The 18791-nt window shown below is 50.7% G+C and overlaps 1 protein-coding gene across 8 annotated transcripts in view; it reads right to left on the bottom strand.

Moving 5' to 3' along the window:
- Positions 1 to 18791, bottom strand: part of PHF11 (PHD finger protein 11) — a 40970-nt gene that overhangs the window by 12202 nt on the left and 9977 nt on the right. For all 8 annotated transcript variants that reach the window (XM_068165297.1, XM_068165294.1, XM_068165290.1 and 5 more), the window contains 6 exons: positions 16097 to 16231; positions 14789 to 14896; positions 13174 to 13307; positions 6215 to 6261; positions 1756 to 1814; positions 632 to 698 (listed from right to left, as the gene is read on the bottom strand). In XM_068165297.1, the coding sequence (XP_068021398.1) occupies positions 632 to 698; positions 1756 to 1814; positions 6215 to 6261; positions 13174 to 13307; positions 14789 to 14896; positions 16097 to 16204 (523 nt within the window). In that variant the 5' untranslated portion in view covers positions 16205 to 16231. The remainder of the gene's footprint in view (positions 1 to 631; positions 699 to 1755; positions 1815 to 6214; positions 6262 to 13173; positions 13308 to 14788; positions 14897 to 16096; positions 16232 to 18791) is intronic.

An 18791-nucleotide genomic window follows, 5' to 3' on the forward strand; every position in this document is an offset into this window, starting at 1 on the left:
GCTCATCCTCCTGGCCCTGCTCTGGACACCTTCCAGCACCTCCAGATCCCTCTTGCAATAGGGGCTCCAGAACTGGAGGCAGGACTCCAGGTGGGGTCTCAGCAGAGCTGAGCAGAGGGGGAGAATCACCTCCCTTGCCCTGCTGGCCACACTTCTCCTGCTGCAGCCCAGGATCTGATTGGCTTTGTGGGCTGCAAGTGCACACTGAGAGCTCCTGGTGAGCTTCTCCTCCCTCGGCACCCCCAAGTCTCTCTCCTCAGGGCTGCTTTCCAGCCAGTCCCTGCCCAGCCTGGATTTGTGCCTGGGATTGCCTCCACCCAGCTGCAGGACCCTGCCCTTGGTCTTGTTGAACCTCCTGAGGTTGGCTTGTGCCCACCTCTCCAGCCTGTCCAGCTCCCTCTGGATGGCCTCCCTTCCCTCCAGCCTGTCTGCTGCACCACACAGCTTGGTGTCATCAGCAAACCTGCTGAGGGTGCACTCAGTGCCACTGTCCATGGCACCCACAAAGGTGTTGAACAAGATGTTGAATAAAAGAGCATTTGCAGCACCACTGCTCTCAGGCACCTCCTAGCTCTGCCCCTCAACACAACAAACCACAGCATCTCTTAGCTGCTCTGTGCATGAGTCATACCTTGATGCCTGTTGTTTTTCCTCTTCAGTATTCGTAAACTGCTTTCTTCTGCTGTCTCCTCTGTGCCCTGCAGGGAGATCAAAACAGCACAGCTGTACATCATGCTGGCATTTAAGGCTTTGTTCTCATTACTTTACCTCTGTATCAGTAGAAAGGTAAAAAGCACCTGTATTTCTGTGCATACAGTGTGCCCAGGTGGCCAAGAGGGCCAATGGCATCCTGGCCTGGATCAGCAACAGTGTGGCCAGCAGGAGCAGGGAGGTCATTGTGCCCCGGGACTCAGAGCTGGTTAGGCCACACCTCGAGTCCTGTGTCCAGTTCTGGGCCCCTCAGTTGAGGAAAGATGTTGAGTTGCTGGAAGGTGTCCAGAGAAGGGCAACAAAGCTGGGGAGGGGTTTGGAGCACAGCCCTGTGAGGAGAGGCTGAGGGAGCTGGGGTTGCTTAGCCTGGAAAGAGGAGGCTCAGGGCTCACAAACAAGTAAGCACCAGTTTGAAAGGCCAAGTGGGTTGAAGTTTCCCATCCCATTGATTCAGCATCCATCAAAAGCATTTTCAATGGAAGCTTTGCCAAGCCCTAAGCAAATCTGAGGGCCATGCTACTTCCAAAGGAGAGAAGCCTCCAAAGGGAAGCTCTTTCTGGTCATGTGAGGAGGAAGTTCTTCCCCATGAGAGTGGTGAAGCCCTGGAATGGGTTGTCCAGGGAGGTGGTTGAGGCCCTGTCCCTGGAGGTGTTTAAGCCCAGGATGGCTGAGGCTGTGGCCAGGCTGATCTAGTGTGGGGTGTCCCTGCCCACGGCAGGGGGGTTGGAACTGGATGATCCTCGTGGTCCCTTCCAACCCTGGCTGATATTATGATACTATGTCAAGACCAAAGCCACTGAGTCAGCCTGGTTTGTGAGTTCTCCCTGCATTTGTGCCTGAAGGCAGCACTGGCTCTGCCTGAGGCAGGTCCAAAGGCTGCTTTGACAGAGTGAGCAGAGCAAAACAAAGCAGCTGTAAGGGAAAAGCTCTTGCTTCTGGGAGGAAGCCTCTTCCTGAACACAGTGTGAGATGATTCCACTGCATGAGTCCTCTGCCTCAGCAGATGGGGGCTGCTGCTTCAGACCTGCTTAAACTCAGAATTACCATTTGTGTGGTGAGGGAGGAACAATTCAGTGTGTGTCGTCTTCTCTTGGTAGCTGCACCTGTGAATCAAGAAGCAAAGCAACACAAGCATCAGGCCAACAGCTTCACATCACTCCAACTCCCTCTTGTCCCAAGAAGCTACAACACTGAAGCACTTTGGGTGTCAAGGCAATAGGATTTCAGCTTCTTCCCCAATCACCTGACATCTCAGGGGAATTCACACTACTCCCACCCCACTGTGGCAGTTTTAGGCTGGGCCTTTAAAATGTAGCTGCAGATTTCCAGCAGGAAAGTAGGCAAACACAAACCATTCCCTGCTGGGTGTGAAAAGGAAACCAGGAGATGACTCTAAACAAATTCATTGGACAAAATGTGTGGGATGGACACAGCTGTACCCCAGCAATCTTTCACACTTCACTTCCATTCCCATTCCTTTTCTTTTCTCCTGTGGCTTTAGCTGCTTTCTGCCTCACTCTGACTGGAAACTGGCCAATGTGGTCCCCATCCCCTTGCAACTGCACAGCAGAGCCCTGGCAATTCAGCACAGGAATGTTTCCCAGACTGAGAGCAAGGGGTTGTTCCTTGAGCTCGTTTTCTCCAAGCTACCATGGAAAACAGGCCTGGAGAGGAAGTACAAGCTCCTGCTCCTTCAGAGCCCAGCACCAGCTCAGCCTGTGCCAGGCAACAGCTGAGCTACTTCAACCAAGATGGATGTTGGAAGTCAAAACTCTACCATGGAACCACAGCACTTCCATCTCAGCCCATCTCCCTCCCTGCCCCGTGCAGACCTGCACAGGCAGTCAAGGCAGGTGTCCTCTGCCTGCCCAGATAGGCCAGAACTGGGCCACAGCACCTGCTGCCTCAGCCAACTCACCAGTATCACAGTATCACCAAGGTTGGAAGAGACCTCGAGGATCATCAAGTCCAACCTGTCACTACAGACCTCATGACCAGACCATGGCACCAAGTGCCACATCCAATCCCCTCTTGAACCCCTCCAGGAATGGGGACTCCACCACCTCCCTGGGCAGCACATTCCAAAGGCCAACAGCTCTCTCTGTGAAGAACTTTCTCCTCACCTCCAGCCTAAACCTCCCCTGGCACAGCTTGAGACTGTGTCCTCTTGTTCTTCTGCTGCTTGCCTGGGAGAAGAGACCAACCCCCACTTGGCTACAACCTCCCTTCAGGTAGTTGTAGAGGGCAATGAGGTCTCCCCTGAGTCTCCTCTTCGCCAGGCTAAGCAACCCCAGCTCCCTCAGCCTCTCCTCACAGGGCTGTGCTCAAGGCCTCTCCCCAGCCTTGTTGCCCTTCTCTGGACACCTTCAAGTGTCTCAATGTCCTTCCTAAACTGAGGAGCCCAGAACTGGACACAGGACTCAAGGTGTGGCCTAACCAATGCAGAGTCCAGGGGCACAATGACTTCCCTGCTCCTGCTGGCCACACTGTTCCTGATGCAGGTCAGGATGCCATTGGCCCTCTTGGCCACCTGGGCACAATGCTGGCTCATGTTTAGGCAGCTGTCAATCAGCACCCCCAGGTCCCTCTCTGTTTGGCAGCTCTCAGCCACTCTGCCCCCAGCCTGTAGCTCTGCATGGGGTTGTTGTGGCCAAAGTGCAGCCCCTGGCACTTGGACTTGTTGAATGCCATCCTGTTGGGCTCTGCCCATCTGTCCAGTCGGTCGAGGTCCCTCTGCAGAGCCTTTCTGCCCTCTAACTGACCAACATCTGCTCCTCACTTGGTGTCATCTGCAAACTTGCTGATGACTGACTCGACCCCCTCATCCAGATCATCAATGAAGATGTTAAAGAGCACAGGGCCCAGCACTGATCCCTGGGGCACACCACTGGTGCCTGGCTGCCAGCTGGCTGTGGCACCTCACCACCACTCTCTGGGCTCAGCCTCCAGCCAGTTCCTAACCCAGCACAGAGTGTAGTGGTCCAAGCCACGGGCTGACAGCTTAGCCAGCAGTCTGCTGTGGGGGATGGTGTCAAAGGCCTTGCTGAAGTCCAGGCAGACCACATCCATAGGCCTCCCCATGTCCACCAGACAGGTCACCTGATCATAGAAGGAGATCAGGTTGGTCAGGCAGGACCTGCCCCTCCTAAATCCATGCTGGCTGGACCTGAGCCCTTGGCCATCCTTCAGGTGCGCAGTTATTGCCCCCAGGATAATCTGCTCCATCACTTTCCCTGGCACTGAGGTCAGGCTGCCAGGCCTGGAGTTTCCAGGTTCCTCCATCCGACCTTTCTTATGGATGGAGACCACATTGGCCAGTTTCCAGTCATCTGGGACCTCACCAGTGAGCCAGGACTGGTGGGAAATGATGGAGAGCAGCTTGGCAGCTCATCTGCCAGCTCTCTCAGCACCCTAGGATGGATCCCATCTGGCCCCATGGACTTGTGAGTGTCCAAGTGGCTCAGCAGGTCCCAATCTCGGCCCTGTCTAGTAGGCAGGAGACAACTCAGGACCACAGAGAGATCCAACAGCCTGACAACTGTTAGAGTACAGAACTCAAATGAGTTCCCTGTACAAGAAGGGAATGCCAGGACTCAGAACTGAGGGCAAACTAAAAGCAAAACTACTCTGTAAAATAAGAAGCTGCATTTGGTTAGTGAACCATAGCAACACCAGATGTTAAAGATACTCTCTGTTCTGTTCTGAGTCCCAGGCTGGTTCTAAGACTAGAAGTTTAAATAATCATCACCTAACCCACTCCTTGTGGGGCATCAGGGTAGAGCCAGACTGTCAAAGTTTGCCACACTTGACTGGGAGCACACCACTAATGGCAAGCCAGCAGGGCTCACACTCTGACCAGGCTGAAGTTCCAAGTGAAGGCCAGCCCAGGACCCACTCTGTTCTGAGTAAGAACTACAGTAGGTTAACAAAGTCACAGCATTGGTTAATTCAATGAGATTTCTGACTACCTGAATCAACCAGGACTGTCAAATGAAGCTGTGTGTCTGTAACAACTGTATCAGAGGGCTGGAGCACCTCTCCTGTGAGGACAGACTGAAGGAGTTGGGGCTGTTCTGTCTGGAGAAGAGAAGGCTCCCAGGTGACCTCATTGTGGCCTTCCAGGATCTGAAGGGGGCTACAGGAAGGCTGGGGAGGGACTGCTCAGGATCTCAGGGAGTGCTAGGACTAGGGGGAATGGAATGAAGCTGGAGGTGGGGAGATTGAGGCTGGAGGTGAGGAGGAAGTTCTTCCCCATGAGAGTGGTGAAGCCCTGGAATGGGTTGTCCAGGGAGGTGGTTGGGGCCCTGTCCCTGGAGGTGTTTAAGCCCAGGCTGGCTGAGGCTGTGGCCAGGCTGATGTAGTGTGGGGTGTCCCTTCCCATGGCATCGGGGTTGGAACTGGATGATCCTTGTGGTCCCTTCCAACCCTGACTGATACTATGAACAAAGGAAGCAATCCTTTAACAGGGGCTGTACAACCCTTTTGTTAGGCTCAGCAAAGCTCTCTGGGATCCTTCAGGAGGAAAGGCCCTGCTGCTACCAGTGAATACACAAGATGAAAATGGGAATGCTGCAACAAAGCTGGAGAGGGGTCTGGAGCATAAGCCTAGGAGGAGAGGCTGAGGGAGCTGGGGTTGCTTAGCCTGGAGGGAAGGAAGCTCAGGGGAGACCTTCTTGCTCTCTACAACTACCTGAAGGGAGGTTGTAGACAGGCAGAGGTTGGTCTCTTCTCCCAGGCAACCAGCAGCAGAACAAGAGGACACAGTCTCAAGCTGTGCCAGGGGAGGTTTAGGCTGGAGGTTAGGAAGAAGTTCTTCCCAGCAAGAGAGATCAGCCATGGGAATGTGCTGCCCAGGGAGGTGGTGGAGTCACCATCACTGGAGGTGCTTAGGAAGAGACTGGATGAGGCCCTTGGTGCCATGGTTTAGTTCATTAGATGGTGCTGGGTGATAAATTGGTCTTGATGATCTCAAAGGTCTTTTCCAACCTGGTTAATTCTATTCTATTCTGTATCTACCAACAGAAATCCCCAAGTGCCCACTCCTGTACCAGCACTCTCTGCTCATCCAGTGAAAGCCTGGACACCCCTCATGAGCATGGATTTTACAAGCTGCTTAAGCCCACCTGCATGCACAGAGTCAGAGCAATTCCAGGAAAGATCAGCTCCATAATGTTTTGAGTCAGTTCTGAGGGAGGTTTGGGGGAAGACCAAATACAGACACTTCCTACTTCCTCAAAAAAGTCCTCTTGAGGCTGGCTGAGGCTGTGGCCAGCCTGATCTAGTGTGGGGTGTCCCTGCCCATGGCAGGGGGGTTGGAACTGGATGATCCTTGTGGTCCCTTCCAACCCTGACTGATACTATGATACCCAGGGAGCTCAACCAAACCACTCCTGGAGGGTTAGCAATCCACCATTCAGTACAGAGGTGGAGTTAACTTTTTTGTTCAAATGAGTTACTGACTGCAAAAGAAAGGAAAGCAATGAAGCCATGAAAAGAAACTCACCATAGTTATTGGTCCTATTGCCTGGGTCATGCTTTGGGCAGAACACTCTAAAATGCAAGTTCAATTGTGGAGAAAAAGAGAACAGATATTAATAAAGCTGCAAACAGAGTTATCCTGATTTATTTCCACAGATGCTTTCCCCCCCTCTTCTCATCAAACAAACTGAAAAGCACTTAGAAAAAGTTACCAGGATTTTTTGCTCCCCATCAGCCACCTAGGAAAGCACCTCCTGGAAAGTCACACACACACACAAGAAGCTTATGTCTTGACTTTCAGAGCTTCAGTGGCCTCTGAACATCTCTGAATTACCACCTGCATTGCTCTGCTCTGCTTGGACTTGTTCACTGTTAATAATAATAATAAACCAGGTTGGAAGAGACCTTCAAGATCATCGTGTCCAACCCATCAACCAATCCAACACCACCTAAACAACTAACCCATGGCACCAAGCACCCCATCAAGTCTCCTCCTGAACACCTCCAGGCATGGTGACTCCACCACCTCCCCAGGCAGCACATTCCAATGGGCAATCACTCTCTCTGTGACTCTCTCTTCTTCCTAACCTCCAGCCTAAACCTCCCCTGGTGCAGCCTGAGACTGTGTAAACTCTGTGTGTAAGGCAGCATGGCTTTCTGCTTAGTTAAGGTCTGAGGCAAAGCCTTGAAGCTGCACATCATCACACTCCATGCAAGTGTGTGCCAACTGGGTAGCTTTAAAGCCAGGCTTAGGCAGAAGGCCTTCCTGTGCATTAGAAACAGGCTCAGTGTTACACACAGTATTGCACAGGGGTCCCCAGAAGGAGTCAGAAAGAAGTGCTGCAGCACAGTACAGCACAGTAATTGCTGCAGCAGAGTACAGCACAGTAATTGCTGCAGGTACCTGAGCCTGTTTGGAAGTGCTTTCCATGTCAGGATTGGGAAGGCCTCACAGTCATCATTGCACCCCCCCATGATGTCACAGGGAAAGGATGTCCAAACAAACAAGACACAGGCACTGTCAAGCTAAGGCTGACCACAGGATGCTTCCCACTCAGAGTGACTGTTCCCAGCTCCTCTTTCAAGGAGGAAATTTACTCTTTGTAGTGCAGACCTAAGCTGCCATAAGGAGGCTGCAGCAGCCCTTACAAAACAGAATACAAATAGAACAGAATAGACCAGGTTGGAAGAGACCTTCAAGACCATCCTGTCCAACCTATCATCCAACACCACCCAACCAACTAACCCATGGCACCAAGCACCCTGTCAAGTCTCCTCCTGAACACCTCCAGTGATGGTGACTCCACTACCTCCCCAGGCAGCCCATTCCAATGGGCAATCACTCTCTCTGTGTAGAACTTCTTCCTAACATCCAGCCTAAACTTTCCCTGGCACAGCTTGAGACTGTGTCCTTTTGTTCTGGTGCTGCTTGCCTGGGAGAAGAGACCAACCCCTTCCTGTCCACAACCACCTTTCAGGTAGTTGTAGAGAGCAAGAAGGCCTCCCTTGAGCCTCGTCTTCTCTAGGCTAAGCAACCCCAGCTCCCTCAGCCTCTCCTCACAGGGCTGTGCTCAAGGCCTCTCCCCAGCTTTGTTGCCCTTCTCTAGACACGTTCAGGTGTCTCAATGTCCTTCCTAAACTGAGGAGCCCAGAACTGGACACAGGACTCAAGGTGTGGCCTAACCAATGCAGAGTCCAGGGGCACAATGACTTCCCTGCTCCTGCTGGCTACAGTGTTCCTAATGCAGGCCAGGATGCCATTGGCCTTCTTGGCCACCTGGGCACACTGCAGGCTCATGTTCAGGCAGCTGTCAATCAGCACCCCCAGGTCCCTCTCTGTTTGGCAGCTCTCAGCCACTCTGACCCCAACCTGTAGCTCTGCATGGGGTTGCTGTGGCCAAAGTGCAGCCCCTGGCACTTGGACTTGTTGAATGCCATCCTGTTGGCCTCTGCCCATCTGTCCAGTCAGTTGAGGTCCCTCTGTAGAGCCCTTCCTTTCTTACAGAAGGATCCCAAGTAACTTTGTTAAAGGAGAACTGCAGGGTCAGGAGTGTGGTTTAGCTGATCTCTCACTTCACCAATCTATTGGCCAAGTGTTAGGAAGCAACCTTTGGAAGGGAACTGCACTGGCTAGGCCATGCCTACATTATTGTCAGGCTTTTATGTTAACAAAAGAGCATCACTGGCTTTAGAGATGCAGTCTGGTTCCTTGGCAAGCCAGCTTGTTTTGGTGGAAATTAATTATGATGCACACAACACCCACAGATTTATGCACACCTAACAATTCAAGCAGAAAAAGAAGTACTGGATCCACCTTATTTACATCCCTGAACTTCTAGTATTACCCTTTGGAGATCTGAGAATGCTTTTCCCTACCCTCTTCTCTAAGTCTATGATATCCCAGATAAAAACAACCTTTATAAGTAAACTTATAAAGAACAGGCTGTATTTTGCAAGGCAGCAGGACAAATTACACTTGTTTTCCCATCCTTGCCAGGCTGGACAGATGGGCAGAGTCCCAAGGGCAGGAGATTGAACACATCCAAGTGCCAGGTTCTGCACATTGGCCACAACAAACCCATGCAGTGCTACAGGCTGGGGTCAGAGTGGCTGAGAGCAGCCAGGCAGAGAGGGACCTGGGGGTACTGGTTGATGGTAGGCTGAACATGAGCCTGCAGTGTGCCCAGGCAGCCAGGAGGGCCAATGGCATCCTGGCCTGCATCAGGAAGAGTGTGGCCAGCAGGAGCAGGGAGGTCATTCTGCCCCTGTATACTGCACTGGTTAGGCCACACCTTGAGTCCTGTGTCCAGTTCTGGGCCCCTCAGGTTAGGAAAGATGTTGAGATGCTGGAAGGTGTCCAGAGAAGGTCGACAAATCTGGGGAGGGGTTTGGAACACAGCCCTGTGAGGAGAGTATGGGGTTGCTTAGCCTGGAGGAGACTCAGGGGAGACCTTCTTGCTCTCTCCAACTCCCTGAAGGGAGGCTGTAACCAGGTGGGGGTTGGTCCCTTCTCCCAGGCAACCAGCACCAGAACTAAGAGGACATAGTCTTAAGCTGTGCCAGGGGAGGTTTAGGCTGGAGGTTAGGAAGACGTTCTTCCCAGCAAGAGAGATTGGCCATTGGAATGTGCTGCCCAGGGAGGTGGTGGAGTCACCATCACTGGAGGTGTTTAGGAAGAGCCTGGATGAGGCACTTGGTGCCATGGTTTAGTTGATCAGATGGTGTTGGGTGCTAGGTTGGACTTGATGATCTCTGAGGTCTTTTCCAACCAGGTTAATTCTATTCTATTCCATTCTACTCTTACTAGCAGCCACTTCCAGAGCAGTGTAGCCTTCCCTTTCTTTCCAGCTCTGTGTTTTGATAATTACTGCTCACCATCACAAAGATGGCAACTCAGAACTAAAAACCTGCCTCCCCTCCCTCTGAGGAACTGCCTCTTTGGATGCACTTCTCGGTGTGTTCTATTTCACCAGCAGAAGGCTGTCAATCCACACTCACTGTTTTTGTTCAAGCCTTGTTTGTTTGTGTTTTCCTCCAGTACTTTCAGGCTACCTACACATGTTGTGCTACATATTCAACCACCTCTTTACCAGTTTGTATCTAGACTGTTATCTGTCCTGTTCATTTCTCAGCATCTTGCTTTCAGCCTTCTTCAGCCTAAGGTATCCTTCCTAAAGCTATGATGAGAGCCACTTACTCTGCTCACAGAGAATCTCCCCTGTGCCCAGCTCCATACTTTGATGAGCTCTGCCAAAGATGTTGTGAGCATTAACTAAACACATCTTCACTATACAGCTGAGCTTACAGACATGCAAAAAGCTGCATCTATATTGGACAGAGAGCCCTACTGAAGCATCCAGGAGTGCAAGTGTTTTGGCACTGATGGTGTTTTGCCTGATCAAGTGTGGGGTGTCCCTGCCCATGGCAGGGGTGTTGGAACTGGCTGATCTTTGTGGTCCCTTCCAACCCTGACTGATACTATGATACTATGACACAAAAGGCCCCATCCTCCACTGCTGTGCCAGTCCAGCTCTTCCTGAAGGAAGTAGATTAATGTGGCAGACCACATCAAAGGTTTTTTCCAGCATGGTTAATTCAAATCCTAATAATCCTAATCCCAATCCAACCCTAATCCTAATCTAATCCCAATTCTAATCTAATCATAATCTAATCCCAATCCTAATTTAATACTAATCTAAACCCAATCTAATCCTAATCTAATCCTAATCCCAACCCTAATCCTAATCCCAATCCTAATCCAAAACTAATCCAATCCCAATCATAATCCTAATCTAATCCTAACCCCAATCTCAATCCCAATCCCAATCCCAGTCTCAATCCCAATCCTAATCTAATCCCAATCCTAATCTAATCCCAATCCTAATCCCAATCTAATCCAATCCTAATCCTAATTCTAATCCAATCCTAATTCCAATCTAATCCTAATCCAAATCCCAATCCCAATCCTAATCTAATCCCAATCCTAATCCTAATCCCAATTCTAATCTAATCCTAATCTAATCCCAATCCCAATCTAATCCCAATCTTAATCTAATCTCAATATAATCCTAATCCTAATCTAATCCTAATCCCAATCCTAATCCTAATCCAAATCCAAATCCTAATCTAACCCTAATCCTAACCCCAATCTCAGTCCTAATCTCAATCCCAATCCTAATCCAATCCCAATCTAATCCTAATCCTAATCCAATCCTAATCCTAATCTAATCCCAATCCTAATCCTAATCTAATCCCAATCTAATACTAATCTTAATCTAATCCTAATCCCAATCCCAATCCCAATCTAATCCTAATCCAATCCAAATCCTAATCTAATCCCAATCCCATCCTAATCCAATCCTAACCCCAATCTCAATCCCAATCCTAATCTAATCCCAATCCTAATCCTAACCTAATCCTAATCCCAATCTAATCCAATCCTAATCCCAATCCAATCCTAATCCCAAACTAATCCTAATCCAAATCCCAATCCTAATATAATCCTAATCCCAATCCTAATCCAAACTCAATCCCAATCTAACCAATCCTAATCTAATCCCAATCCTAATCTAATCCTAGTCCTAATCCCAATCCTAATCTAATTCCAATATAATCCTAATCTAATCCTAATCCCAATCCTAATCCAAATCCCACTCCCAATCCTAATCTAATCCTAACCCCAATCTCAATCCCAATCCTAATCGAATCCCAATCTAATCCTAATCCAATCCTAATCCTAATCTAATCCCAATCCTAATCTAATCCCAATCCTAATCCTAATCTTAATCTAATCCTAATCCCAATCCTAATATAATCCTAATCTAATCCTAATCCCAATCTAATCCTAATCCTAATCCAATCCAAATCCTGAAGGGAGGTTGTAGCCAGGAGGGGGTCGGTCTCTTCTCCCAGGCAACCAGCACCAGAACAAGAGGACACAGTCTCAAGCTGTGCCAGGGGAAGTTTAGGCTTGAGGTAAGGAGAAAGTTCTTCACAGAGAGAGTTGTTAGCCATTGGAATTTGCTGCCCAGGGAGTCCCCATCCCTGGAGGTGTTCAAGAGGGGATTGGATGTGGCACTTGAAGCCATGGTTTAGTTAGTCCTGAGGTGTTGGGTGCCAGGTTGGACTTGATGATCTTTGAGGTCTCTTCCAACCTTATTGATTCTATTATTCCATTCTATTATTCTCTAATCATAAACATTGCCTGGTATTTCTCTGACCTTGCAGAGAAATGGAAATCAGAGCTTTTATGCACTTGATGCTTATCTAACTTCAACATTTCAAAAGGTCTCTGCAGTCAGAGGTGCTGTGGCCCTTTGCCTGCATCCTACAAACAACTCATTTTATCTACCAACAGCAACACAGGCAGCCCAAGGGCAGCAGATGCCAGGAATAGCACAATGAGGTCCAAAATTTACTTAGCCTCAATGTGTTAACTCTAGTAACATACTTGACATATAAAGTCTTTGGCAGGAACACAAAACTTTCTGCTAGCACATGGAGATAATATCACAAGAATTTGCCTAATATAAACAGATCCAGAAGTGCTACAGAGTGCCCTGTGCTCAGATCACAGTTAATGCAGCTTCTGAAGCAACAAAACCTGAGAGTTTGAGCTACATTAATAGCAATTTGGTCCCTGAAGACCAGCTAGCTAGCTAGTAAGGACTCCTCTTCTCAGTTTTGGCCTAGTGATCACTCAGGGGTGTTGCAGGCTCAAACACTGAAGAGATTCCTTCCTAATGCTGTGATGAAAACACTTCCCTGCTGCTTATGAACAGAGGATCAAGCATCACCTGAGAGGAGCACGGTGAGGGGTTTGGAGCACAGCCCTGTGAAGAGAGGCTGAGGGAGCTGGGGTTGCTTAGCCTGGAGAAGAGAAGGCTCAGGGGAGATCTCATTGTGGTCTACAACTCCCTGAAGGGAGGTTGTAGCCTGGTGGGGGTTGGTCTCTTCTCCCAGGCAAGCAGCACCAGAACAAGAGGACACAGTCTCAAGCTGTGCCAGGGGAGGTTTAGACTGGATGTTAGGAAGAAATTCTTCACAGAAAGTCACCATCATTGGAGGTGTTTAGGAGGAGACTTGATAGGGTGCTTGGTTTAGTTGATTAAGTGGTGTTGGATGATGGGTTGGACACGATGGCCTTGAAGGTCTCTTCCAACCTGGTTTACTCTGTTCTACCCTCCTCTGTTCTAATTAAGAGGGACTGGCCATTGGAATGTGCTGCCCAGGGAGGTGGTAGAGTCACCATCCCTGGAAGTGTTTAGGAAGAGCCTGCATGAGGCACTTGGTGCCATGGTTTAGTTGATCAGATGGTGTTGGGTGCTAGGTTGGACTCTATGATCTCTAAGGTCTTTCCCAACCTGGATAATTCTATTTTTAGCAAAAACCACCATTAAAATACACAGAGTTTTTAAGCCTGTGCTCCTGACACCACCCCCAAAAGCTTGGGAGTAGCTAGCTGGCACAGAGTGGGTTCAATACCTGTAGATTCCCTTGGCCTGGTCGGTCTCTATGGCGGCATCGTCGCAGAGCGCACAGAAGTAGTGGTAACTGCGGCGGCAGGCTCGCTCCTCGCAGCCCACGGTGGCTCCCTTCTTGCGACAGAAGCTGCACACCTAGGGCAGGGGGAGGAGCAGCAGGTCAGCATTGCACACATCTACTGTTAAAGAGGTTGAATATTATATCATAAATACAGAAAACAAAGGGTTTCCAGAGAAGTCCAGACCGCAGGAGGCTGAAAAGGTACTACACACAACCAACCTCATCCCATCCCGTTCGCCTGCACATGCTGCATGTGGTTAGGCCTTGAGTCCTGTGCCCAGTTCTGGGCCCCTCAATTGAAGAAGGATACTGAGACACTTGAAGGTGTCCAGAGAAGGGCAACAAAGCTGGGGAGGGGTTTGGAGCACAGCCCTATAAAGAGAGGCTGAGGGAGCTGGGGTTGCTTAGCCTGGAGAAGAGGAGACTCAGAGGAGACCTACTTGCTCTCTACAAGTCCCTGAAGGGAGGTTGTGGACAGGTGGGGGTTGGTCTCTTCTCCCAGGCAACCAGCACCAGAACAAGAGGACACAGTCCTCAAGCTGCACCAAGGGAGGTTTAGGCTCAAGGTGAGAAGAAAGTTCTTCCCAGAAAGAGTAACTGGCCACTGGAATGTGCTGCCCAGGGAGGTGGTGGAGTCACGGTCCCTGGAGGTGCTCAAGAGGGGATTAGACATGGCACTTGAAGCTATGGTTTAGTTACTCATGAGGTGTTGGGTAATAGAGGTTGGACTTGCTGATCTCTGAGGTCTTTTCCAACCTTATTGATTCTATAGAACAGAATAAACCAGGTTGGAAGAGACCTTCAAGATCATTGTGTCCAACCCATCAACCAACACCACCCAACCAACTAACCCATGGCACCAAGCACCCCATCAAGTCTCCTCCTGAACACCTCCAGGGATGGTGACTCCACCACCTCCCCAGGCAGCCCATTCCAATGGGCAATCACTCTCTCTGTGTAAAACTTCCTCCTAACCTCCAGCCTGAACCTCCCCTGGCACAGCCTAAGACTGTGTCCTCTTGTTCTGGTGCTGGCTGCCTGGGAGAAGAGACCAACCCCCACCTGGCTACAACCTCCCTTCAGGGAGTTGTAGACAGCAAGAAGGTCTCCCCTGAGCCTCCTCTTCTCCCGGCTAAGCAACCCCAGCTCCCTCAGCCTCTCCTCACAGGGCTGTGCTCCAAGCCCCTCACCAACTTTGTTGCCCTTCTCTGGACACACTCCAGGAAGTCAACCTCCTTCCTAACCTGAGGGGCCCAGAACTGGACACAGGACTCAAGGTGTGGCCTATCCAGTGCAGTGTCCAGGGGCAGAATGACCTCCCTGCTCCTGCTGCCCTACATGATATGAAACACAGCAATAAAACCCCAACACTTTTTAATACAATATTAACCAAATATAAAGTTAGCTCAGTGTTTCTATCTCTTAGTTTCCATAATCTTAGTAGATCAGAAGGACCAAGCAGTCCCCTGCATTGTTTTTCCAGCACACAGCAGGCCAGACAGCCTTCAGTCTGTTGGGACAAGACCAGGAGCAGATTCAGAAGGTCAGTCCTTACCAGCCGCCTTCCTCTCTTCAGTTCTTTCAACACTGATGCCACATCAAACCTTATGTCCAGGTTCTCTGGGTTATACTCTTCAGTTTCCACAAATCCTGAGGAAAATAACTAAAGAAAGAGGTGATGTTAAGAATTAAAAGAGAAATTCAGTCACCAGTGCAGAACAGACAAGAGTGCACCTTCTCTACAAGGTGGTCAAGAGGGGATTGGATGTGGCACTCGGTGCCATGGTCTAGTCATGAGGTCTGTGCTGACAGGTTGGACTTGATGACCTTTGAGGTCTCTTCCAACCTTGGTGATACTGTGATTTTTCTTCTTGCATCTGTCCTACCTAAGAGGTAAAGCTGATTTTTCTCTGTTTTTAGGATGTTTCACCTGCAATGAGCAAGTTGTGCTTAAACCTTTCCCTAGTCAAAAGAACTCACCCTGTCTGTGCAGCAGATTTCACATGATCTGAATGTGAACTAAGAAAAGAGAAGGTGAGAATCAGAGCCTGGGCTGCAGCAGGAGAAGTGTGGCCAGCAGGGCAAGGGAGGTGATTCTCCCGCTCTGCTCAGCTCTGCTGAGACCCCACCTGGAGTCCTGCCTCCAGTTCTGGAGCCCCTATTGCAAGAGGGATGTGGAGGTGCTGGAAGGTGTCCAGAGAAGGGCCAGGAGGATGAGCAGAGGGCTGGAGCACCTCTCCTGTGAGGACAGACTGAAGGAGTTGGGGCTGTTCAGTCTGGAGAAGAGAAGGCTCCCAGGTGACCTCATTGTGGCCTTCCAGGATCTGAAGGGGGCTACAGGAAGGCTGGGGAGGGACTGCTCAGGATCTCAGGGAGTGCTAGGACTAGGGGGAATGGAATGAAGCTGGAGGTGGGGAGATTGAGGCTGGAGGTGAGGAGGAAGTTCTTCCCCATGAGAGTGGTGAAGCCCTGGAATGGGTTGCCCAGGGAGGTGGTTGGGGCCCTGTCCCTGGAGGTGTTTAAGCCCAGGCTGGCTGAGGCTGTGGCCAGGCTGATGTGTGTGGGGTGTCCCTGCCCATGGCAGGGGGGCTGGAACTAGCTGATCCTTGTGGTCCCTTCCAACCCTGATTGACACTATGATACTATGAACAGACACAGACCCAACTGTGCAGCCAAGTCCTCTTCCTCTCAAAACTCTGGCTAAGCCCTGCTGCTTTTCATAGCTTTTCAACCTAATGTAAGTTTGCTGGTTCAAGCAATCAACTTTTTAATTCAGACACTCAAAAGCAGACAACCAGAGGAAACTTCTCCTTTAGCCCTTTCTCCATTCCTCTCAAGCCCCAGCCAACCAAAGGCCACTCACCAGGCAGTTCTGATGTGCTGCAATGTTTCGGTCCTTGGCAATATACATCACAGAACCAGCCTCCTCCTCTGGGCAAAATGCACATGTTCTTCTCACCATCTTTGCCATTATCTGGAGAACCTAGAGCAGAAAAAACTGGGGCAAAACCCAAGGCAATTAATACAACTATCACACACCAAGCAGGATGAATTGCTCTCCAACTGCTCCTTCACCGACATGCCCTGAACCTTGGTGCTTCTATCCTCCAGAAACTACTGGTAGCAAATGCAAAGCCTGCTCTTGGGCAGGCAGTGGGGTGGGAATCAGCTCTTGCAAGCTCCAGCAGTTGGCACTAACTAAAGAGTGACTGACCATTGAATGTGCTGCCCAGGGAGGTGGTGGAGTCACCATCACTGGAGGTGTTTAGTAAGAGACTGGATGGGGTGCTTGGTGCCATGGTTGAGTTGATCAGAGGGTGTTGGGTGATAGGTTGGACTCAGTGATCTCAAAGGTCTTTTCCAATCTGGTTCATTCCAAGTGCAGGGTCCTGCAGCTGGGTGGAGGCAATCCCAGGCACAAATACAGGCTGGGCAGGGACTGGCTGGAAAGCAGCCCTGAGGAGAGAGACTTGGGGGTGCTGGGGGAGGAGAAGCTCACCAGGAGCTCTCAGTGTGCACTTGCAGCCCAGAAAGCCAATCAGATCCTGGGCTGCAGCAGGAGAAGTGTGGCCAGCAGGGCAAGGGAGGTGATTCTCCCCCTCTGCTCAGCTCTGGGGAGACCCTACCTGGAGTCCTGCCTCCAGTTCTGGAGCCCCTATTCCAAGAGGGATGTGGAGGTGCTGGAAGGTGTGCAGAGAAGGGCCAGGAGGATGATCAGAGGGCTGGAGCACCTCTCCTGTGAGGACAGACTGAAGGAGTTGGGGCTGTTCAGTCTGGAGAAGAGAAGGCTCCCAGGTGACCTCATTGTGGCCTTCCAGGATCTGAAGGGGGCTACAGGAAGGCTGGGGAGGGACTGCTCAGGATCTCAGGGAGTGCTAGGACTAGGGGGAATGGAATGAAGCTGGAGGTGGGGAGATTGAGGCTGGAGGTGAGGAGGAAGTTCTTCCCCATGAGAGTGGTGAAGCCCTGCAATGGGTTGTCCAGGGAGGTGGTTGAGGCCCTGTCCCTGGAGGTGTTTAAGGCCAGGCTGGCTGAGGCTGTGGCCAGGCTGATGTAGTGTGGGGTGTCCCTGCCCATGGCAGGGGGGTTGGAACTAGATGATCCTTGTGGTCCCTTCCAACCCTGACTGAAACTATGGAACTATGAAACTATTCTAACAAGTTGTAAGGGGTAATAAAAGAGTTTTCAAGCTTGCTCAGCAATAGCTGCTCCAACAACAGGCCCAAGAGCAGGCCAACAAGTCATACCCTAGACCAGAAACCCCTTTTATTTGGGGGAGGTCAGTCATTCAGAACAGTGCATTCTTTAAGCTAGATCTGCCCCATGTGGGTGTCCAAGTCGACCAAAGAGAGAAAAAACTGTCCCCACACTCCTCCAGTCACTCCAGAAGCTCACAAAACAATAAGGAAGAACCAAGCATTCCTACTGCAAAAAGGACATAGTAAAGAAGCCCAGGAAAAGGGGGTGCAAGACACAGTCACAGTGAGGTTTGACCATTCTCTCTCAATGGAGTGGAGCACCAACATGAGAGAGGATTTTCCCTACACCGTGGGATGTGCTCTTCTGCTGGCCAGAGCCAATCAGATCTTAATTGCTCATCTTCACACAGTCTCTTCTCCCCCAGCAGCTGCAAACCCAAGGTTAGCTATATGCATCACAAAGCAGTCTCATTGCTCCTGGATAAGCCTTTCCCCTCACTTTATTTAGAATAAACCAAACCAGGTAGGAAGAGACCTTCAAGACCATCGCATCCAACCCATCAACCAATCCAACACCACCTAAACAGCTAACCCATGGCACCAAGCACCCCAGCAAGTCTCCTCCTGAACACCTCCAGCAATGGTGACTCCACCACCTCCCCAGGCAGCCCATTCCAATGGGCAATCACTCTCTCTGTGTAGAACTTCTTCCTAACATCCAACCTGAACCTCCCCTGGCACAGCCTGAGACTGTGTCCTCTTGTTCTGGTGCTGGCTGCCTGGGAGAAGAGACCAACCTCTGCCTGTCTACAACCTCCCTTCAGGTAGTTGTAGAGAGCAAGAAGGTCACCCCTGAGTCTCCTCTTCTCCAGGCTAAGCAACCCCAGCTCCCTCAGCCTCTCCTCACAGGGCTGTGTTCCAAACCCCTCACCTACTTCGTTGCCCTTCTCTGGACACCTTCCAGCAACTCAACCTCCTTCCTAACCTGAGGGGCCCAGAACTGGACACAGGACTCAAGGTGTGGCCTAACCAGTGCAGTGTACAGGGGCAGAATGACCTCCCTGCTCCTGCTGGCCACACTCTTCCTGATGCAGGCCAGGATGCCATTGGCCCTCCTGGCTGCCTGGGCACACTGCTGGCTCATGTTCAGGCTACCATCGACCAGCACCCCCAGGTCCCTCTCTGCCTGGCTGCTCTCAGTCACTCTGCCCCCAGCCTGTAGCACTGCCTGGGGTTGCTGTGGCCAATGTGCAGCACCTGGCACTTGGATGTGTTCAATCTCCTGCCCTTGGCCTCTGCCCATCTGCCCAGCCTGTCCAGGTCCCTCTGCAGAGCTCTTCTACCCTCCAGCAGATCAAC

The sequence above is a fragment of the Melanerpes formicivorus genome, unplaced genomic scaffold (assembly GCF_026170545.1).
Source record: "Melanerpes formicivorus ecotype bairdi unplaced genomic scaffold, bMelFor1.0.p_v2 SCAF_87, whole genome shotgun sequence".
Lineage (NCBI taxonomy): Eukaryota > Metazoa > Chordata > Aves > Piciformes > Picidae > Melanerpes > Melanerpes formicivorus.